The sequence below is a fragment of the Salvelinus alpinus genome, chromosome 11 (assembly GCF_045679555.1).
Source record: "Salvelinus alpinus chromosome 11, SLU_Salpinus.1, whole genome shotgun sequence".
In the NCBI taxonomy this organism is placed as follows: Eukaryota; Metazoa; Chordata; class Actinopteri; order Salmoniformes; family Salmonidae; genus Salvelinus; species Salvelinus alpinus.
In genome coordinates, this window is record NC_092096.1 from 47,664,906 (window position 1) to 47,689,862 (window position 24,957).

General features: G+C 43.1%; 1 protein-coding gene across 1 annotated transcript in view; it reads right to left on the reverse strand.

The window, feature by feature from the left end:
• Positions 1 to 16,287, reverse strand: part of tnfsf10l (TNF superfamily member 10, like) — a 76,004-nt gene extending 59,717 nt beyond the window's left edge. Inside the window, exon 1 of the mRNA XM_071333300.1 lies at positions 15,758 to 16,287. Coding sequence (XP_071189401.1) covers positions 15,758 to 15,982 — 225 coding nt within the window. The 5' untranslated portion in view covers positions 15,983 to 16,287. The remainder of the gene's footprint in view (positions 1 to 15,757) is intronic.
• Positions 16,288 to 24,957: the final 8,670 nt, after the last annotated feature.

Here is a 24,957-nt window from a genome sequence, read left to right on the forward strand (position 1 = left end):
GGTTTATTATAGTAGCTTTGAGGGAAATGTCATGCATTGTGCTATTAAGATAAACTGCTAAAAGATTAGTATATATACACACACATATATACACACACACTAATCTTATACTATAGGAGACAATTAAAGTATGTTGATCTTTCCAAAGTCTTTCCCAACAGTGTGTTGTATCCAATCCAAGCACACCGAGTTGGCATAGCAGAAATGATGGCTGCGTCTTGTCCAAGGAACTTAAATGTATATTTTTTCCCCTCTGTGTCTCTTTCTCCAACTCCCTCTCTCTCCTTCTCCCTTTCTGCTGGATCGAGCATAGCCTTGCATCATCAGTTAGAAACTACATTATAAAGGCTTGTCTGTATCACCATGATATTGACCAGTCTAGTGTTAACGTTTACTCAGTTTAAATCAATACGCAAAATCAATTACACTACCGGTCTAAAGTTTAAGAACACCTACTCATTCAAGGGGTTTTCTTTATTTGTACTATTTTCTACATTGTAGAATAATAGTGAAGACATCAAAACTATGAAATAAAAAAGTGTTAAATCAAAATATATTTTGAGTATTCAAATAGCCAACCTTTGCCTTGATGACAGCTTTGCATACTCTTTGCATTCTCTCAACCAGCTTCATGAGGTAGTCACCTGGAATGCAATTCAATTAACAGGTGTGCCAATAACTTCGAAGGTTTCTTCAAGTGCAGTCTCAAAAACCATCAAGCGCTACGATGAAATTGGCTCTCATGACGACCGCCACAGGAATGGAAGACCCAGAGTTACCTCTGCTGCGAAGGATAAGTTCATTAGAGTTAGCAGCCTCAGAAATGGCAGCCCAAATAAATGCTTCATAGAGTTCAAGTAACAGACACATCTCAACATCAACTGTTCAAAGGAGAATCAGGCCTTCATGGTCGAATTGCTGCAAAGAAACCACTACTAAAAGGACACCAATAAGAAGACGAGACTTGCTTGGGCCAGGAAACATGAGCAATGGACATTTACATTTACATTTAAGTCATTTAGCTGACGCTCTTATCCAGAGCGACTTACAATTTGGAAAGTTCATACATATTCATCCTGGTCCCCCCGTGGGGAATGAACCCACAACCCTGGCGTTGCAAGCGCCATGCTCTACCAACTGAGCCACACGGGACCGGACATTAGACAGGTGGAAATTTGTCCTTTGGTCTGATGAGTCCAAATTGGCGATTTTTGGTTCCAACCACTGTGTCTTTGTGAGATGCTGTGTGGGTGAACGGATTGTCTCTGCATGTGTGGTTCCCACCGTAAAGCATGGAGGAGGTATGATGGTGCGGGGGTGCTTTGCTTGTTACACAGTCACTGATTTATTTAGAATTCAATGCACACTTAACCAGCATGGCTACCACAACATTCTGCAGCGAAACGCCATCAAACCTGGTTTGGGCTTAGTGGGACTATCATTTGAATTTTCAACAGGACAATGACCCAGCACACCTCCAGGCTGTGTAAGGGCTATTTTACCAAGAAGGAGAGTGATGGAGTGCTGCATCAGATGACCTGGCCTCCACAATCCCCAACCTCCACCAATTTGAGATGGTTTGGGATGAGTCGGACCGCAGAGTGAAGGAAAATCAGCCAACAAGTGCTCAAAATATGTGGGAACGCCTTGAAGACTGTTGGAAAAGCATTCCAGGTGAAGCTGGTTGAGAGAATTCCAAGAGTGTGCAAAGCTGTCATCAAGGCAAAGGGTGGCTATTTGAAGAATCTCAAATATATTTGGACGTGTTTAACACTTTTTTGGTTACTACATGATTCCATGTGTGTTATTTCATAGTTTTGATGTCTTCACTATTATTCTCCAATGTAGAAAATAGTAAAATAAAGAAAAATCCTTGAATGAGTAGGTGTTCTACAACTTTTGACCAGTAGTGTAGGTTATATCCCTTTCATGCTCACTTGGAGAAAACATGAAAGCCTCTGTTGTTCCAGATGACTGTGTGATCTCACTCTCCATGGGATGTGAGAAAAACTTTTAAATCATGTTAACACCTGCAAGGCCTCCGGGCTAGATGGAATTCCAGGACCGGCCCGTTCACAGAGCATGCAAGGACAACCTGGCAAGTGTCTTCACAGACATTTTCAATCTTTCCTTGTCCCAGTCTATAATTCCAACATGTTTCAAGGTGACCACCATTGTCCCTGTTCCCAAGAACTCCAAGGTAACATGCCTATATGGCCCTGTAGCACTCACATCTGTAATTATGAAGTGCTTTAAAAGGCTGGTCATGACACACATCAACACCATCATCTCAGACATCCTGGGCCTACTCCAATTCGCATACCGCCCCAACAGACCCACAGATGGTGAAATCTTAATTGCACTTCACACAGGCCCTCTCCCACCTGGACAAGAGGGAAAATAACTATGTGAGAATTAGGCTTGGGCGGTATACCGTATATTTCATAAACCGAGGGTATTTGGAAAAAGCCACAGGATGGTTATTCCATACCGCCAATATCAAAACCATTTCTTTGATTTTTTTTTAAATTTGAATATTTGTAGCTACCTTTTAAGTTAATACCTGCAGTCAACTTGTGCAATATGTTAGGAGATGAAGCAGAATGCGTTCTTCATTTCACCAGTCACATTATTTTACATTATGAAGCTTACCGTAGTTACCCAGAACAGTTGAGCCTGTCACACATTTATTTCTAAATAGCACAACGGGAGAAAGCGAGAGCCGGTGAGTCCATAGCTTCTATATCTATCGGCGAGTCTCTGTTGTGTGGCGCACATGAGGTGATGAAGTTACAATTGTACGCAATTCACTACAAAATGTTTGCAATCCGATATCTTACAATGGCTTTCTGTCAGAAGTCAAAGAGCTCTGGATGAGTTCTGTAAAGCTGCCATTTCCCCCCGTTTTTTTCTTCTCCCTCTTCCTTCAGAAAAGCATACGTCACAACTATGTTAATTTGAAAAAAAAATCTGGGTCAGTTGCTATTAGCTATGCTTGTATCACTTTATGTGCTTGATTTGCCTCTCTTTGCAATTAGTTTATGGCCGTTTTAGTTTATGGCCGTTAGCATTTAGCCAACAATATCTATGTGATTTTGCTATTAGTTTGTGCAAATGTTTATAGCATTCTCGTAAGAGAGGCCCAATGGGCATTTCTTACTTTTTTTATCGCCCCCTTGTGTGCTATGCCGGTAATACCGTAAATCCCGGTACGAGAGAAGAATGGTATTGCAACATGAAAATATGGATACCTCCCAGGCCTAGTAAGAATGCTGTTCATAGACTACAGCTCAGCGTCCAACACCATAGTCCCCTCCAAGCTCATCACCAAGCTCGGGACCCTGGGACTGAACACTCCCCTCTGCAACTACATCCTGAACTTCCTGACGGGCCCAGGTGGTGTGGGTAGACCACAACATCTCTGCCAAGCTGACTCTCAACACAGGGGCCTCTCAAGAGGTGTGAGCTTAGTCTCCTCCTGTTCTCCCTGTACACCCACGACTGCGTGGCCATGCACAATTCTAATACCACCATCAAGTTTACTGACAACACGACAGTGGTAGGCCTGATCACTGACGGCAATGAGACAGGCTACAGGGAGGAAGTCAGAATTGCCAGTGTGGTGCCAGGACAACAGCCACTCTCCCAATGTCCATAAGGAGCTGATCATAAACTAAAGGAACTATGCAAATAGTCTGGGTAGCCATTTGATTAGATGTTCAGGAGTCTTATGGATTGGGGGTAGAAGCTCTTTAGAAGCCTCTTGGACCTAGACTTGGCGCTCTGGTTCCCGTGCGGTAGCAGAGAGAACATTCTATGACTAGGGTGGCTGGAGTCTTTGACAATTTTTAGGGCCTTCCTCTGACACCGCCTTGTTTAGAGGTCCTTGATTGCAGGAAGCTTGGCCCTGGTGATGTACTGGGCCGTACACACTACCCTCTGTAGTGCCTTGCGGTCAGAGGCCGAGCAGTTGCCATACCAGGCAGTGATGCAAACAGTCAGGATGCTCTCGATGGTGAAGCTGTTGAAACTTTTGAGGATCTGAGGACCCATGCCAAATCTTTTCAGTCTCCTGAGGGGGAATAGGTTTTGTCGTGCCCTCTTCAAAACTTACTTGGTGTGCTTGGACCATGTTAGTTTGTTGGTGATGTGGACGCAAAGGAACTTGAAGCTCTCAACCTGCTCCACTACAGCCCCGTCAATGAGAATGTGGCGTGCTCGGTCCTCCTTTTCCTGAAGTCCACAATCAACTCCTTTGTCTCGATCATGTTGAGGGAGAGGTTGTTGTCCTGGCACCACACTGTCAGATCTCTGACCTCCTCCCTATAGGCTGTCTCGTCATTGTCGGTCATGAGGCCTACCACTGTTGTGTCATCGGCAAACTGAATGATGGTGTTGAAGTCGTGCCTAGCCATGCAGTCATGAGTGAACAGGGAGTACAGGAGGGGACTGAGCACGCACCCCTGAGGGGCCCCCGTGTTGAGGATCAGCGTGGCGGATTTGTTGTTACCTATCCTTGCCACCTGGGGGCGACCCGTCAGGAAGTCCAGGATCCAGCTGCAGAGGGAGGTGTTTAGTCACAGGGTCCTTAGCTTAGTGATGAGCTATGGTGTTGAACACTGAGCTTTAGTCAATGGATAGCATTCTCACATAGGTGTTCCTTTTCTCCAGGTGGGAAAGGGCAGTGTGGAGCGCAATATAGATTGCATCATCAGTGGATCTGTTGGTGGGGTATGCAAATTGGAGTGGGTCTAGGGTTTCTGGGATAATGGTGTTGATGTGAGCCATTACCAGCCTTTCAAAGCACTTCATGGATACAAATGTGAGTGCTACGGGTCGGTAGTCATTTAGGCAGGTTACCTTAGTGTTCTTAGGCACAGGGACTATGGTGGTCTGATTGAAACATGTTAGTGTTACAGACTCAGACAGAGGGGTTGAAAATGTCACTGAAGACACTTGCCAGTTGGTCAGCACATGTTCAGAGTCCTGGTAATCCGTCTGGCCCTGCGGCCATGTGAATGTTGACCTGTTTAAAGGTCTTACATCGGCTGCGGAGAGCGTGATCACACAGTCGCCTGGAACAGCTGATGCTCTCATGCCCGTTTCAGTCTTACTCGCCTCGAAGTGAGCATAGAAGTTATTTAGCTCGTCTGGTACGCTCGTGTCACTGGACAGATCTCGTCTGTCATTCCCTTTGTAGTCTGTAATAGTTTGCAAGCCCTGCCACATTCGACAAGTGTCAGAGCCGGTGTGGTATGAGTCGATCTTAGTCCTGTATTGATGCTTGCCTGTTTGATGGTTCATCTGAGGGCATAGCGGGATTTCTTATAAGCTTCCAGGTTAGAGTCCCGCTCCTTGAAAGCGGCAGCTCTACCCTTTAGCTCAGTGCGGATGTTGCCTGTAATCCATGGCTTCTGGTTGGGGTATGTACGTACAGTCAATGTGGGGACGACATCATCGATGCACTTATTGATGAAGCCAGTGACTGTTGTGGTGTACTCCTCAATGCCATCGCAAGAATCCCGGAACATATTCCAGTCTGTGCTAGCAAAACATTCCTGTAGTTTAGCATCTGCTTCATCTGACCATTTTTCTATTGACCGAGTCACTGGTGCTTCCTGCTATTATTTTTTGCTTGTAATCAGTAATCAGGAGGATAGAATTAGGGTCAGATCGGCCAAATGGAGGGTGAGGGAGAGCTTTGTACACATCTCTGTTTGTAGAGTAAAGGTGGTCCAGAGTTTTTTCCCTCTGGTTGCACATTTAACATGCTGATAGAAATTAGATAAAACTGATTTAAGTTTCCCTGCATTAAAGTCCCTGGCCACTATGAGCGCCACCTCTGGAAGAGCGTTTTCCTTTTTGCTTATGGCGGAATACAGCTCATTGAGTGCGGTCTTAGTGCCAGCATTGGGCTGTGGTGGTATGTAGACAGCTATAAAAAATACAGATGAAAACTCTAGGTAGATAGAGTATCTCGTACTAAGTTGTAGACCACACTACCTCAGGCGAGCAAAACCTCGAGACCTCCTTAGATATCGTGCACCAGCTGTTGTTTACAAATATCCGTAGACCGCCACCCCTTATCTTACCAGAGGCTGCTGTTCTATCCTGCCGATAGAGTGTATAACCTGCCAGCTCTATGTTATTAATAGGGATGCGCAACATATCGGTGAGCATATCAGAATCGGATGATATTAGCTAAAAATGCCAACGTCGGCATCGGCCCGATGTCTAGTTTAACGCCGATGGGCAAAACTGATGTCAAAGCTGACGTGCATACCTATATAACGTAAGTAGATGACGTAACAAAAAAATACAGCGCTACACAGAACAAAAGCAGAAAAATACTAAGCGCACACTACCAACAACTAAACAAGTTCATTTCGAGCAGTCATTTTTAAGAGTAAGAAAATTTCAACGAGACAACTCAAAGGCGAAATCCACTAATGCCAAGATAATGGAATTCATTGCCCTTGACAAACAACAGTGCTCTGTCGCGGATGATGTTGGCTTTCGCCGACTGGTCGAGCCCCAGTACACACTATTTTTCAGATGTTGCACAACCGGAGTTATACAGTATTGTTGAAACTCACATCCATGAGCGTCACTGTTATTAGCTTCACGACTGACATTTGGACCAGCGGTGTCAGCCCCATGAGCATTATGAGTCTGACAGCACAGTGGGTCGATGAGGATTTCATACTGAGGAAAGCTCAAGAATGTGCAGGTTCTCATACCGCTGCTGCCATTTCAATGGCATTTGAGAACATGTTTGAAACTTGGAAATATGAACACTCCTAGCTCCATTCAAACAACTGACTCAACTGCGTCTTCAGCAGACGGGATACCCTGTCATGGCATCAAAACGCCTGCTCAACAAAATTGCTAACACAGACCGTGGGGTTAAAACAAAAGTACTCGAGGCTGTGAACAAGCGATTCGGTGGCATGCTCTCTGAGCCTCTTTACTGTGTCGCCACTATGCTCGATGCTAGATACAAGGACCGCTACTTCGATGCAGACAAGAAACTGGGTTTATGTGAAATGTTACATACACAGCTGGACAAAATGGAAATGGACACAGTGACAGTGCGCCCCAAGGAAGAGAGGCCACAGGCAGACATATATCAAACTTCACTGCTTGACATGCATGATGAAATCCTGGTTGAGAATGAAATGACTGAACAAATGAACAACGAAACAGCACAGCAAGTAAGTGAAAGAAATAGGTTTTGATTATGTTTTACTGGTAATGGGGATATACGTAAATGCCAACCAAATAACTTTTTGGTCAGTGTGTGTGTGTGTGTGTAAACTTTATTTAACAAGGCAAGTCAGCTTAGAACAAATTCTTATTTACAATGACAGCCCACCCCAGCCAAACCCGGACGACACTGGGCCAATTGTACGCCGCCCTATGGCACACCCAATCACGGCCAGATATGACACAGCCTGGATTCGAACCATTGACTGTAGTGACGCCTCTTGCACTGAGATGCAGTGCCTTAGACCGCTGTGTCCATTTGTGTGTGTTAACTATTTACTGTACTAGAATACTTAAAAGGCCGCTAAAATGTAAAAAATTGGTCATCGGTATAGTTCTTTTTTGGCAAGGAAAATATTAGATATCGGTATCAGCTAAAAATGTAATATCAGTGCATCACTAACTAATGTTGCATTGATTCAATCACAATTGCCACAGACAAAGGTTGTTAGTGTTAACTAACAGGGAAAGTTAAATCTCGTGCTTCTCTCCGCGGGCTGATTGTTCCCACTAAACTGCGCAAGTACTTTGCTCACAAGCTTATACAGTTGAAGTCGGAAGTTTACATACACCTTAGCTAAATACATTTAAACTCAGTTTTTTACAATTCTTGATATTTAATCCTAGTAAAAATTCCCCGTTTTAGGTCAGTTAGGATCACCACTTTATTTTAAGAATGTGTAATGTAGGAATAATAGTAGAGAGAATGATTTATTTCAGCTTTTATTTTTTTCATCACATTCCCAGTGGGTCAGAAGTTTACATACACTCAATTAGTATTTGATAGCTTTGCCTTTAAATTGTTTAACTTGGGTCAAACGTTTTGGGTAGCCTTCCACAAGCTTCCCACAATAAGTTGGATGAATTTTGTCCCATTCCTCCTGACAGAGCTGGGGAAACTGAGTCAGGTTTGTAGGCCTCCTTGCGTGCACACGCTTTTTCAGTTCTGCCCACACATTTTCTATAGGATTGAGGTCAGGGCTTTGTGGTGGCCACTCCAATACCTTGACTTTGTTGTCCTTAAGCCATTTTGCCACAACTTTGCTTGCAAGTATGCTTGGGGTCATTGTCCATTTGGAAGACCCATTTACGACCAAGCTTTAACTTCCTGACTGATGTCTTGAGATGTTGCTTCAATATATCCACATCATTTTCCTACCTCATGATGCCATCTATTTTGTGAAGTGCACCAGTCCCTCCTGCAGCAAAGCACCCCCACAACATGATGCTGCCACCCCCGTGCTTCACGGTTGGGATGGTGTTCTTCGGCTTGCAAGCCTCCCCCTTTTTCCGCCAAACATAACAATGGTTATTGTGGCCAAACAGTTCTATTTTTTTTTCATCAGACCAGAGGACATTTCTCCAAATAGTATGATCTTTGTCCCCATATGCAGTTGCAAACCATAGTCTGGCTTTTTTATGGCGGTTTTGGAACAGAGGCTTCTTCCTTGCTGAGTGGCCTTTCAGGTTATGTCGCTATAGGACTCGTTTTACTGTAGCTTATCAGAAGCTTCCAAAGCCATGACCTAATTTTCTGGAATTTTCCAAGCAGTTTAAAGACACAGTCAATTTAGTGTATGTACACTTCTGACCCACTGGAATAGTGATACAGTGAATTATAAGTGAAATAATCTGTCTGTAAATAATTGTTGCAAAAATTACTTGTGGCATGCACAAAGTAGATGTCCTAACCGACTTGCCAAAACTATAGTTTGTTAACAAGAAATTTGTGGAGTGGTTGAAAAACAAGTTTTAATGACGCCAACCTAAGTGTATGTAAACTTCCGACTTCAACTGTATATATAAAACATAACATGTGACCCGTTTCAAGAAGCTAGGCCAATGTCGCATGTCACTACTACACAGGAGAGGCATTTGAATGTTTTTATTTTTACAAAAATGGGTTTTTGGCAGAATTGCCTTCTGGAACATGTGAACTTTCATGTGCCTTAATAACAAATTTGTATGCCATCTGTAAATATGAATAAAATTGTTAAATTACGAGCCTAGTTTCCAGGAAAAAGCCACGAACCTTCCCACTAACCGTGATTGAATGAGATAATGGATGGGCTGGACATGCCAAGAGATTAGTTCAGGTTGGTCTGCCATATTGCACGCTTCTGTCTATAACATGTTAAACCTGTTATGGCTGCAGCCCGACACCGGTACACCTATGACAACATCCAGCTCAAATGCAGGGCGCGAAATTCAAAATCTATTTTTTTTTAATATTTAACTTTCACACATTAACAAGTCCAATACAGCATTTGAAAGATAAACATCTTGTCAATCCAGCCAACATGTCCGATTTTTTTTAATGTTTTACAGAGAAAACACCACATATATTTATGTTAGCTCACCACCAAATAAAAAAGAGGACAGACATTTTTCACAGCACAAGTAGGATGCAAGTAGCATGCACAAGCCAACCTAACTAACCTAGAACCAACCTAAATAACCTAGAAAAAACTACCTCAGATGACAGTCCTATAACATGTTACACAATAAATCTATGTTTTGTTCAAAAAATTTGCATATTTTAGCTATAAATCAGTTTTACATTACTGCTACCATCATAGCTACAGTCAGAAATCGCACGGGAGTAGCCAGAGAAAATACAGACACCAACGTCAACTACTAATTACACATCATAAAACATTTCAGAGAAATATATGGTGGATAGCTAATGAAAGAGAAAGATCTTGTGAATGGAGCCAATATTTCCGATTTTTGTAGTGTTTTACAGCGAAAACACAATATATCGTCATATTAGCTTACTACAATAGCTAGCACACAGCAGCATTGATTCTAGTCAAACGGTAGCATAGCACAGTTCGACAGATATATGAAAAAGCATCCCAAATTGGGTCCTTATCTTTGTTGATCTTCCATCAGAATGTTCTCCAAGGGGTCCTTTGTTCAGAAATGTCTTTATTTCGATCCAGAACGAACAATTTCCCTCTTGAATTAGCAAGCACACTGACAGGTGCGACGCTAACCTCTCCATCTTGAAAAAATTATTGCGTCGCATCACGTCTAAAGTCCAGAAAACATTTCAATAATATAATTAAACTATATTGAAATAACATACTTTAGGATGATATTGTGACATGTATCAAATAAAATCTAAGCCAGAGATCATATTCACCTTTACAGAGTGTTTTCCAGGAGCCGAGTCCAGGTGCTACTTCGCGCCCAGAAAGAAAAATAAACTGCGCAATACTCACTCAAAGAGGCTGTGTTCAAATACAGGACGAGATAATCAACTGATTTCTTCTCTCACTTCCGCATGACACCCAGAGGAAGGCGTATGACGTGTTTCTACAGTCCTAAGTGACATGCCCTTTTATAGACAAGGGCTCGAAGAGCGACATCGATTTTGGAAATCTCACTTCCGGATAGGAAATGGACTGTAAAAATAGTTCTGTTCCACTTAGAGAAATAATTTAAACGGTTTTAGAAACTAGAGACTGTTTTCTATCCAATAGTAATAATAATATGCATATTGTAAGAGCAAAAATTGATTAAGAGGCCGTTTGAAAATTTGCACATATTTTCCAGTTTTCCAATACGCCCCCTGCAGCCATAACAAGTTAAATATATAGTGTTAGCCATGGAGAACTGCAAAAGTGTTGCTACTGCTCTCAACAATATTGCTGCCCTGAAGATCAGTGGGAACAAATTGTGACGGTCTACTTTCTGCACACGATCAGTGTGAACCGGGATGACGTGACACAACGGCCAAACAAGTTTTAGCTAGCTACAAACCAAATGGAAAAGACACGCTCCCGTGAAGTGTTCATCCATATATATGGACGGGTAAGACTAACTATATTTTCAGATATTATCAGTTTCTAATTTTGTCAGATAGTCGTTTTCATTGTAAGTTAAAGCGTACTGTTAGCTAGCAAGCGAACTGTTAGCTAGCAAGCAATCTGTGTAGTAATCTTATTTGTATCTCAAACAGCAATTTGTATTGCTAGTTATAGCCTAATGGATAAGCCCGCTACGCTATGAAACCTGTGATAGAAAGATTACATACTTACCTGATTTATTTGATATTAACGGTTAAAAATTTATAATAACAAATAGTAAGACATTTCTGTTCTACTAATGCTGTGTTTTTATGGACTCCACTCAAGCTCCCTGCAGCTAATCTGGTCGTATGGTCAAGAATGGGTTTCACCAGAGATAATGAGGGATTGTTCTACTCCTAAACTGTCTCAAAATCATTCTTGCATCTGGGAGACTAAGCCAGGTGGGGGTCTGCTCGGCCCAACAGTCAAGAGTGTTGGGTTGCCTAGTCTCAGTATTGCAATAATTAAATCAATATTAAATAAAGATGATTGTTTGAAGAAATTACAGTCTCAGTATGAATTTCCACGACAAACCACACACTATTGCAAAGACTTTGATATTACCGGCCACAATTGATACGGTGAAAACAATGTGAGGGGAGGCAGAGGCATAGAAACTCACATCAATACCTTTGTCCGATAACACTGTCAAACTAAGAATTTATGATATAGCTAGCAATCAAAAGGAAACTGAGGAACGACTCAAACTCCCCACCTTATGCTCTCCAAATGGATGTTAGCTGTGAGGGCCAAGATACACTGACTTTTGTTTGCTACATGTTGGGGGATGCTATTCACGAAGACATATTGTTCTGTCTCACGATTCCCGAGCAAGAAACGGCACGTATGTTGACCACGCCTCCTGACTTTGAGAATTTCCGATGCGACATGCATCAAGCACACCCATCTCAGTAGTGGTGGTGAGATAATTTCTCTTATGTCAGACTCATTTGCAATTGAATGTCATAGCCCCACATAAGTATATGATGGTGAATTGAGAATACAATCAGAAGTACAGTTAGAATGTTTTGCAATTGACTGCCATAACTTTTTTTATTCGCTGTTAATTACATAATTTTCTTTCACGAGGTTGGGCTTGTATCAAAATGGGGTCGTAGGCCCGAAAAATGTGGGAACCTCTGGGTTAGTGTTAGGTTTAGAAAAGGGCTTAGGGTAAGGGTTAGGTTTAAGTTTAGGGTTAGAAAAGGGTTAGGGTTAGTAGATAGCTAGTTGAAATGTTACTGATAGTCCATCTGTAGATGCTCTATGAATACGCAACCTTACGCTGTTATTTGGCTATGTAGCCTATACTCTTAGAAAATATTGTTATTTTGGGGTTCTATATAGAACCCTTTGGCTCCTTGGATGATATTAAAGATGACTTTACTAAAAAAGGTTATACATTTATATACCCCATGAGGGCAAAGAACCTTGAGGGTTTTACCCCTACCCAAGAGTGTAATGTGGATTTTTGCAAACAGCTAACAAAAGCTAAACCTTGTTAGACATTGTCGATATCATGAAATGGCTAGCGGACATCCGACACCTTAACTCTCTATGGCAGGGGAGATCGAATTTGTATTTTACAAAATTGTTACCGAGGTCAGAGTGGCAAACAGCAAGGTTCATAGAGAAAGATTCATACAAACCTGCGCTGTTGCAAACTAAATGCTAGCTTTTATAAACACATGATTTCCTCTTGCTTTAAAATAAATACAAATTAGGGGGTTCTACATAGAACCTTTGTGATCATTTCAAATTTTAACTGCCCTTCAGAATCGAAAACCAACTGCCATTAAAGCATGAAGACGCAAGAGGAAGGTGGTTGAACTTGCAAATATACTATTTTTCAATTTATTAAAGGTAAACAAAGTTGATTATTTAATTCAAATATATGAAGCCAAAGTCATATGATGAACTATGGGCTAGATAGATAATGTTGTATTAGAATTTGTGCACCATTTGTAAGCTAGCTAGCTAGCCGAAAAAGCTAGGCTACTTTAATAAACCACTTTACAAGCTAGCTAGCTTACGCTTACAAATAAATATACTTTTTAAATGATGGAATATGAAAAATAGAGCTACAGACCCAGCCTGACATTGGAAATTAGCTAATTGTTCATTTTATTTGAGTATTTCAGTGAGGGGACTATTTTCTTGAAGTCAAAGAAGACTGTTGCTGACCTCTGTTGAACTTACGTGATGGCCAGTGGGCTGACTGAGAGGAGGTATGTATTTAAATTATTTATTAATAAAGTATTATATATGCTATAATAAGTCTTGGTGATTCAATAGCCTAGTTAATCATGAATTGACTTTTAACACACAATCTATGTTTTGCTCAGTCTGGCAGTAACCCAACTATCAGAGGCAGAGGATCTCTTTTGGCTGCTGCTGACAACAGCTGCATGCAAATTGTTCTTTTACATCATAATAATATGTTTACACAGCATTTTGTCTTCATTTTGGCATACTAATTCATGTTTCTGCTCCTTTCTTCGTATTCTCAGGAACCAGCCAGGCAACCACCCAAAATGTACTGTTCCATAAAGAAGTCAGTCAGAGTTGTTACCAAGATTGACATGGGCCATCATTCAAACAAAGGGATGCCACCCAGGCCACCAGAGCATACTTCCAAACTATGTTTGCATATAATGAAAATAAAATCTAAAAAATATGCTGGTCTTTTTCTCCATTATGTAACTGTTTATTCTATTATATTCTTGGCTAAAAAATATATATTTATTAGTAGTAGCCTTAATTCATAAATTACACCATACAGGGTTCCAGAGTACCAGTCAAAAGTTTGAACACACCTACTCATTCAAGAGTTTTTCTTTATTTTTACTATTTTCTACATTGTAGAATAACACATATGGAATCACGTAGCAACCAAAAAAGTGTTCAATTCTTCAAAGTAGACACCCTTTGCCTCAGTGACAGCTTTGCACACTCTTGGCATTCTCTCAACCAGCTTCACCTGGAATGCCAGCAGTCTTGTTGGCTGCTTTTCCTTCGCAATACGGTCGAACTCATCCCAAACCATCTCAATTGGGTTGAGGTCGGGTGATTGTGGAGGCCAGGTCATCATGCACCACTCCATTGCTCTCCTTCTTGGTTAAATAGCCTTTACAGAGCCTGAAGGTGTGTTGGGTCATTGTCCTGTTGAAAAACAAATGATAGAAACACTAAGCACAAACCAGATGTGATGGCGTATCGCTGCAGAATGCTGTGGTAGCCATGCTGGTTAAGTGTGCCTTGAATTACCAGCAAAGCAACTTGACACCATCTCACCTCCTCCTCCATGCTTCACGGTGAGAACCACATATGCGGAGATCATCCGTTCACCTACTCTGCTTCTCACAAAGACACGGCGGTTGGAACCAAAAATCGAACATTTGGACTCATCAGACCAAAGGACAGATTTCCACCGGTCTAATGTTCATTGCTCGTGTTTTTTTGGCCCAAGCAAGTCTCTTTTTCTTATTGGTGTCCTTTAGTAGTGGTTTATTTGCAGCAATTTGACCATGGAGGCCTGATTCATGCAGTCTCCTCTGAACAGTTGATGTTGAGATGTGTCTGTAACTTGAACTGTGAAGCATTTATTTGGGCTGCAGTTAATTGCCGATTTCTGAGGCTGGTAACTCTAATGAACTTATCCTCTACAGCAGAGGTAACTCTGGCTCTTCCTTTCCTGTGGCGGTCCTCATGAGATTCAGTTTCATCATAGCGCTTGATGGTTTTTGTGACTGCACTTTAAGAAACTTTCAAAGTTCTTGAAATGTTCCGGATTGACTGACCATCATGTCTTAAAGTAATAATAGACTGTCATTTCTCTTTGTTTATTTGAGCTGTTCTTGCCATAATATGGACTCGGTCTTTTACCAAATAGGGCTATCTTCATTATACCAACCCTACCACATCACAGCACAACTGATTGGCTCAAACGCATTAGGAAGGAAAGAAAATCCACAAATGAACTTTTAACAAGGCACATCTGTTAATTGAAATGCATTCCAGGTGACTACCTCATGAAGCTGGCTGAGAGATTACCAAGAGTGTGCAAAGCTGTCATCAAGGCGAAGGGTGGCTACTTTGAATAATCGAAAATATATTTTGATTTGTTTAACACTTTTTTGGTTGCTACATTATTCCATATGTGTTATTTCATAGTTTTGATGTCTTCACTATTATTCTACATGTAGAAAATGGTTTAAAAAAATTAAGAAAAACCCTTGAATGAGTACGTGTGGCCAAACTTTTGACTGGTACTATTTTTGGGGGGTCAGAAAACGTGAGTGCTAAATAAAACCACAAATAATGTGTAAGGCTACACCAGGGTTCCACAACTGTTAGATTATTGATGCACAATCTAACACAAACAACATGGTTGGTCGCTGTTGTCAGACAGGCGACATGCCAGTTAACATTTTCGGCCACACGATTTCCTAAAACTTTGTCAAATCGTGCATAAAGTTCGTCCACAACCGTGTTGGAATATCATCAAGCACGCCATGAAAATTTATTCAAAGTGTACGTTAAACTCCAAAACTGCACTGCTGCTGCGGCCAACCTAACACCCTCCTCTCTCCCTCTTCCTTCTCCAATCCACTGAACAAAAACCAATTCCTTACCTGTGATACTGACATATTTAGGTACACGAACAGTCCGGTGGTCGAGGCAATCTGTAGAACGATCACCACAATAACCACCATTGCGATCCACATCTTGGATGGCACGGCATCGCGACGCGCGTTTACCGCAGCCGCCGTGGCCGGGACCATCATATACGTTGTGGATTCGTTGCTGACGCTTCTGAAGTAATCCTGCTGCTGCTGAAGACTGTTCGGCGTGGCCATGGTAGCATTCCTGACACATGAGTATCCGTGAAAAACAACAACGAAGTCAAGGACGGGACGGGTATATTAAATCAATGCCCGCGCTACATGAGCTTGTCTCCTACTTTTCGAGACGGAAAGAGCCCCTTCATTCAATTTAGCGTGGGAGGAAGAGAAGGAGGGTAACCACTACAGTCTTTTATCCTATTCCTTGTATTCCTTCCTCTTTGCCCCGACGACTTGAGAGAAAGTTGACTGGGGTAACCACGTTCCAACCCTGCAGACAGAGACTGTGCGCAGCCTGCCTCCGCTCTAGTTCCTTCAAAACAGAGATGCGTGCGTGGTGTTAACCTCTCAGTTACCTCCTGAGAGAGTCCACCGCCACTGCGCTGAACAGAATAGGACAAATATTTAGCCAAAACTGAGCCTTGATTAAATATTTGAACTTTCCCTTGGCAATCGTCTATTTTATTGTTAGTATGGCTATGGAAATGTGTATTTGAAATGAATGGTACTTTTTTTATCATGAAAAATTCAAACCTAAGTAAAGTGTTTTTCATCTAACTTATATTTATTATTAAGAATAGATTACATTTGTGAAACTAAAAGGGAAGCGTTTATGGTAAAATAAACAACTTTCATCTCAAACACAAAATCCCAATGAAGATGCATTAAGTTGCATTTGAAATGACTGTAAAAGAAGCAGATAGATGGGAACAGATAAGTGACTGCTTTTAGCGTTGTAAATATGTCTGACTATCTTTATTAATAATCTTGATTTCCTTTCCGTCTCTCCCACTTTCTGTCTCTCGTCTCTACAGCTGTGTCGTCATGTGTGAGCCAAGGGGACCACTGCTTGTCTCATTGCTCCATGAGTGTATGCTCTATATTGAGATGGGAGACAGATTGTGGGGGAGACAGTGGTTTTGGGACCCCGCCAGACAGACAGCCCTGATACTGAGGACCCCTCCCCCTCAAACGTTGTTATACGACCGACTGACCGAACAGAGCCCTGGGAGAAAGGGAGTAGCCTAGGTTTATGAATAAATCATATCCAGACACAGACACTGACTAATCTAAGGTCAGTTGTTTTGGGTGTTTTCTCGCCCAAATAGTTTGGCACAGGTACTTTGATCCGTACACTTCATAGTAGTACACAGATGTGTGGTGATCCCTTTTCCAAACAAGTATGGCTGGCCTATTCCTCTCTACCTCTCCAAATTAGTGTGACATCTCTCTCTCATAATTCCTGGAAGCAGGGGAAGGAAAGCCCTGTCGCTTTTATGCTCCCATCCCTGTAAAGAGGTGAAACCACAGGTCTGCTGCTGATGTCAAAGGAGAAATAAACTCTTCACAGAGATGTTCAACATGGTTGCGTTGAAGAGCAACAATAAACCATTCAGACATTCATATGACAGAGCTGGCTGCAATCATTTGATTCAAATGATAGGGGGACTCGAAAAAAAAAATGTTTGAACCAATGACCTACAGAGATGAAATTATATACAGTATATGTCTCTGAGAGACAAATGTACCTTTTCTTGAGTCAGGCTTTTAATGTATACCTGAGTGAGTGAGTGAGTGAGTGAGTGAGTGAGTGAGTGAGTGAGTGAGTGAGTGAGTGAGTGAGTGAGTGAGTGAGTGAGTGAGTGAGTGAGTGAGTGAGTGAGTGAGTGTGTGAGAGAGAGAGAGAAGTGCTTGCTTGCTCTACTGGGCAATTCCACAGTAACAGAGTGATACTGAGACTCAGATTTTACCCTTTAAAATGTATGTCAAACAAAAACACATGATTGCAAAGTTAAATAAATCATAGAACTCTATGCACAAGGACTACCTTAAATAATTTCCACGGAAAATGTAACAAAAACACATTTACTTGAACAGTGCACATGCAAAGTTCGGTAACAAGGAAGGTTTGTGCTGTTTCTGCCATCATTTTGTTACCAAACGTTGCATCTGTCCCTCGTGCATAGAGTTGTATGGTTTGTTTAACTTTGCAATCACCTATTTTTCCATCCAGGCAGTTTACAGGTGAAATACAGTGTGAACACACACTCCTTTTTGTCTGTATAGTAACACATGTGGATTACATACATTGATAATTTTCTGCAGTCCCAGTTGCACAGTAGATAGGCTACCACTACACTATCCACTGGGTACACACTTGTTGAATCAACGTTGTTGAAGACTACGCTTCTGAAACTCTGTGCATGTATCCGTCTATATATCCTCTTTGTTTATATATTTCGCATGTGTGTATGTTTCTGCCTATGTGTGTGTGTGTATGTTCCTGTCCGTATTGTGTCCCGCGGAAGGGGCTGCCCGTGGCCAAATGTGGGAGGCAAAAGTTCACAATCTACATTCCTGCCATGTTAGATATCTGAGTTGGGGGAATACATCAGACACACACGCGCGCACGCATGCACGCAGGCAGGCAGAAACACACCTCAGCCAAACATGCGCGCACACACACACACACACACACACACACACACACACACACACACACACACACACACACACACACACACACACACAAAAACATACCTTAGCCACACACACACACACCGGACGCACACAGTGCCGTTTGTAGGCATAACCGACATAAGCAGCTACCCCGCTAGGGGGCCCCCCAACTCAAAAAGTATGTTCAGCTTACTGTTAGTTAGTATAGTAGAATACACAACGTGCAATTTGGAAATTTGGTAGTGCATCAGCAGTTTTTCTCTTTTTACTGTATGTCAGTCACTGACAGTCACTCAATTAGCCCATGTCAGCACTTTATAGATTGCTAGGTAAATTAGTCTAGCCAGCAATCTAAACCTTCTCGTAATCATGGCTGAATTACTGACCAGACACACAAGACCCTGACCTCTAGGGGGCCCCCATTGATTTTGTTAGTCACTCTCACTGCGATATCAAATGAACATGGCATGCACAATATATACAAAAGTATGTGAACACCCCTTCAAATGAGTGGATTTGGCTATTTCAGCCACACCCGTTGCTGACAGGTGTATAAAATCGACCACACAGTCATGCAATCTCCATTGGCAGTAGAATGGCCTTACTGGAGAGCTCAGTGACTTTCAACGTGGCAATATCATAGGATGCCACCTTTCCAACAAATCAGTTCTTCAAATGTCTGCCCCGCTAGAGCTGCCACGGTCAACTGTAAGTGCTGTTATTGTGAAGTGGAAATGTCTAAAAGCAACAACGGCTCAGCAGTGAAGTGGTAGGCCACACAAGCGCACAGAATGGGGACCACCGAGTGCTGAAGCACATAGCGCATAAAAAATCTTCTGTCCTCGGTTCCAACTCTCACTACCAAGTTCCAAACTGCATCAGGAAAAAATGTCAGCACAATTACTGTTCGTATTGAGCTTCATGAAATGGGTTTCCATGGCCGAGCAGCTGCAAACAAGCCTAAGATCACTATGCGCGATGCCAAGTGTCGGTCGGAGTGGTGTAAAGCTCGTCGCCATTGGACTCTGGAGCAGTGGAAAAGCATTCTCTGGAGTGATGACTCACACTTCACCATCTGGCTGTCCAATGGACGAATCTGAGTTTGGCGGATGCCAGGAGAACGCTACCTGCCCAAGTGCATAGTGCCAACTGTAAAGTTTGGTGGAGGAGGAATAATAGTCTGTTTCTGGCTAGGCCCCTTAGTTCCAGTGAAGGGAAATAATTGTATACATGTTTTAACCCTTTTCTCCCCAACTTCATGATATCCAATTGGTAGTTACAGTCTTGTCCCATCGCTGCAACTCACGTACTGACTAGGGAGAGGCGAATATCGAGAGCCATGTGTCCTCCAGAACACGACCCTGCTAAGCCGCACTGCTTCTTGACACACTACTCGCTTATCCCAGAAGCCAGCCTCACCAATGTGTCAGAAGAAACACTGTACGACTGGTGACCGTGTCAGCATGCATGCTCCCGGCCCACCACAGGAGTCGCTAGAGAGCAATGGGACAAGGACATCCCGGCCGGCCATAGCTAGGTTGCAATGGAGCCCGCTTAGCCTGGAATAGCTAACGAACATTTCCAGCACTGTAGAAGCTCTGTTTATTACGCACTTGTTCAGGACAGTATTAACAATCCTTAGTTCCAATGCGGCTATGCTTAAAACACAATTCTCAATTCTGTGCAAATTTATGGAGAATAATGTTTGTCTTTCTCAACGACGCCTTGTCATCTGTCCCTATCTGGATGGCCTGTGCTACCTGGAACTTGCCTGCCAAGGAAACCGAAGGCAGCAGCATGCTGCTAAGCAGACGGGAGTAACTGTGAGAGGTTCGGAGCAGATTGACATCAAAAATAATAGCTTAGCTGCACCGGTGCCTGATCTACCTGCGCCATCATCAAGTCAAAAATCAAATCAAATTTTATTTGTCACATACACATTGTTGGCAGATGTTTAAGCGAGTGTAGTGAAATGCTTGTGCTTCTAGTTCCAAACCATGCAGTAATATCTAACAAGTAATCTAACAATTTCACAACAACTACCTTATACACACAAGTGTAAAGGAATGACTAAGAATATGTACATAAAAATATTTCGATGAGCGATGGCCAAACGGCATAGGCAAGATGCAGTAGATGGTATAGAGTACAGTATATACATATAAGATGGAGTAATGTAGGTTATGTAAATATTATATAAAGTGGCATTGTTTAAAGTGGCTAGTGATACATTTTTTACATCCAATTTTTAATTATTAAAGTGGCTAGAGATTGAGTCAGTATGTTGTCAGCAGCCACTAAATGTTAGTGATGGCTGTTTAACAGTCTGATGGCCTTGAGACAGAAGCTGTTTTTCAGTCTCTCGATCCCAGCTTTGATGTACCTGTACTGACCTCGCCTTCTGGATGATAGCGGGGTGAACAGGCAGTAGCACGGGTGGTTGTTGTCCTTGATGATCTTTTTGGCCTTCCTGTGACATCGGATGGTGTAGGTGTCCTGGAGGGCAGGTAGTTTGCCCCCGGAGATGCGTTGTGCAGACCTCACTACCCTCTGGAGAGCCTTCCGGTTGTGGGCGGAGCAGTTGCCGTATCAGGCGGTGATACAGCCCGACAGGATGCTCTCGATTGTGCATCTGTAAAAGTTTGTGAGTGTTTTTGATGACAAGTCAACTTTTTTCAGCCTCCTGAGGTTGAAGAGGCGCTTCTGCAACTTCTTCACCACGCTGTCTGTGTGGGTGGACCATTTCAGTACGCCGAGGATCTTAAAACTTTCCACCTTCTCCACTACTGTCCCATCGATGTGGATAGGGGGGTGCTCCCTCTGCTGTTTCCTGCAGTCCACGATCATCTCCTTTGTTTTGTTGACATTGAATGTGAGGTTATTTTCCTGACACCACACTCCGAGGGCCCTCACCTCCTCCCTGTAGGCCGTCTCGCAATTGTTGGTTATCAAGCCTACCACTGTAGTGTTGTCTGCAAACTTGATGATTGAGTTGGCGGCGTGCATGGCCACGCATTCATGGGTGAACAGGGAGTACAGGAGAGGGCTGAGAACACATCCTTGTGTGGCCCCAGTGTTGAGGATCAGCTGGGTGGAGATGTTGTTTCCTACCCTCACCACCTGGGGGTGGTCCCGTGTGGTCCCGTGTGGCTCAGTTGGTAGAGCATGGCGCTTGCAACGCCAGGGTTGTGGGTTCATTCCCCACGGGGGGACCAGGATGAATATGTATGAACTTTCCAATTTGTAAGTCGCTCTGGATAAGAGCGTCTGCTAAATGACTTAAATGTAAATGTAAATGTGGGCAGCCTGTCAGGACTCCAGGACCCAGTTGCACAAGGCGGGGTCGAGACCTAGGGTGTCAGGTAGGGTGGAGGTGATATGGTCCTTGACTAGTCTCTCAAAGCACTTCATGATGACGGAAGTGAGTGCTACGGGGGATAGTCATTTAGCTCAGCTACCTTAGCTTTCTTGGGAACAGGGACAATGGTGGCCCTCTTGAAGCATGTGGGAACAGCAGACTGGGATAAGGATTGATTGAATATGTCTGTAAACACACCAGCCAGCTAGTCTGCGCATGCTCTGAGGACGCGGCTAGGGATCCCGTCTTTGCCGGCAGCCTTGCAAGGGTTAACACGTTTAAATGTTTTACTCATGGTGGCTGCAGTGAAGGAGAGCCCGCAGGTTTTGGTAGCGGGCCGTGTCGGTGGCACTGTATTGTCCTAAAAGCGAGCAAAGAATTTGTTAAGTTTGTCTGGGAGCAAGACATTGTGGTCCGCGACGGGACTGGTTTTATTTTTGTAGTCCGTGATTGACTGTAGACCCTGCCACATACCTCTCGTGTCTGAGCCGTTGAATTGTGACTCTACTTTGCCTCTATACTGACGCTTAGCTTGTTTGATTGCCTTGCGGAGGGAATAGCTACACTGTTTGTTTTCGGTCATGTTTCCGGTCGCCTTCGCGCTTTCAGTTTTGCGCGAATGCTACCATCAATCCACGGTTTCTGGTTGGGGAAGGTTTTAATAGTCGCTGTGGGTACAACATCACTGATGCACTTGCTAATTAACTCGCTCACCGAATCAGCGTATTCATCAATGTTATTGTCTGACGCTATGCGGAACATATCCCAGTCCACGTGATCGAAGCAATCTTGAAGCGTGGGATCCGATTGGTCGGACCAGCGTTGAACAGACCTGAGCACAGGCGTTTCCTGTTTTAGTTTCTGTCTATAGGCTGGGAGCAACAAAATGGAGTCGTGGTCAGATTTTCCGAAAGGAGGGCAGGGGAGGGCTTTGTATGCGTAGCGAAAGTTAGAATAACAATGATCCAGGGTTTTACCAGCCCGGGTCGCGCATTCGATATGCTGATAAATTTTAGGGAGCCTTGTTTTCAGATTAGCCTTGTTAAAATCCCCAGCTACAATAAATGCAGCCTCAGGATATGTGGTTTCCAGTTTACATAAAGTCCAATGAAGTTCTTTCAGGGTCTTCGATTTGTCTGCTTGGGGGGATATACACGACTGTGATTATAATCGAAGAGAATTATCTTGGTAGATAATGCGGTCGGCGTTTGATTGTATGGAATTCTAGGTCAGGTTAACAAAATTACTTGAGTTCCTGTATGTTGTTATGATCACACCACGTCTCGTTAATAATAAGGCATACACCCCCGCCCTTCTTCTTACCAGAAAGATGTTTGTTTCTGTCGGCGCGATGCGTGAAGAAACCAGGTGGCTGTACCGACTCTGACAACATATTCCGAGTGAGCCATGTTTCTGTGAAAAAAATAACGTTACAATCTCTGTCTCTCTGGAAGGCAACCTTTGCTCGGATTTCATCTACCTTGTTGTCAAGAGACTGGACATTGGCGAGTAGTGTACTCGGGAGCGGTGCGCGATGTGCCCGTCCACGGAGCCTGACCAGAGGACCGCTCCATCTGCGGCCATCTCTGTCGGCAACGGAAGTTGCTGGGATTGCCTGTGTCTGCGATGGTGGTGCTGACTCCAACTCCAGCAGAGGCTTCGTTGTCGGGTTGGGCTCCTTTTCCTCTCTCTGGATCTGACGGGGCACTACCTGCAGTGGGAGGTCTGGACCTTTCGCCGGGAGCAGCGCGCGTACACTTTCCTGCTTCTCGTGGGCCCGTGAAAAACTCAACTAATTGTGTAAGAGGTGGGACTGGGCGGATTTCGCCATTCCCTTCTCTGGCAGTTGTATTGGGCAATTCAATAGTGAGAAATGTCTTAGTCCCTGAAGCAAAAGTACAGGACATCAATAAGCTGTTCCCAAACATTTTAAACCAGCATCAGGAAACTGAATCAATCATAGTTCATGTTTGATGCAATGACATTATGAAGGGCAGCTCATAACAGCTGAAGATGGATTTTAAATTACTGATTGGGTAACTGTTTGACCCCCAACAAACGCCCCATCATATCTGTCCCGCTGCCCTCCCTAAATCATGGCATTGAATGGTTCAGCAGACTTTTAGCACTCCATAACTGGCTACGAGACTATTGCAGCTCTGTAAGTGTATCATTTATTGACGATGTTGATACCTTCTGGAAACAAAGCTCATATTATAAGGAGAATGGGACTTAAGACTACCCCAGAAATCACTCCTTTCAAAGGTGCCCCTATTCCTTAGAGCAAAGCAAAAAACAGATATTGACCCAAGATGCGTGACACGGAGCGCCTGCTACTTCTGGTCAGAAGAAACAGAAACGAATATCACAAGTCCACTACAGGTTAACTTAACTGATTCAACTGCAACCCAGGAGTTTGGATTTCACACTAAAATCACTTGTTTTTCTAGTCAGAGTTTTCTTGTCGTCTCAATATGCCTCCCTTTCTCCACCCAAATACACACACACACACACACACACACACACACACACACACACACACACACACACACACACACACACACACACACACACACACACACACACACACACACACACACACACACACACACACACACACACACACACACACACACACACCCTAACACAAGCTGAACAGAGAGAGAAAAAACACACACACTGACCTCATCCTTACTCCCACTCTCTCCCAGGGCCGGGTTAAGAAATCATAAACCAGGGGGCTTCTTTTTTTAAATAAAAGTGGGGTGTATTTTCCTGGCATGGCTTAGATCCACTAGTAGAATCTATGCCAAGGTGCATTGAAGCTGTTCTGGCAGCTTGTTGTGGCGCAACACCCTTTTAAGACACTTGTTGTTTTCTTAATTTTGGCAGATACCTGTATGTGCTTGTAATAAAACTTAATCCACAGTTATTTTTGACCCTCTGTGGCTAGATTATTCTCTTTGGTGTATTTTGAACATTGAGAGCGTGCTCCTGTGGTTGGATAATTTTTTTATTATAATACAGTATATTTGGGCCCAGTACGTGCTTGGGCCCAGGCACTGACTCATACAATTCACCAGTCACATATTTATTAAGCATTTTGTATTTACTGTTATTAACCTTTCCACCTTCCCTGTAGCATACAATCAAACCGGTGTGATTAGAACAC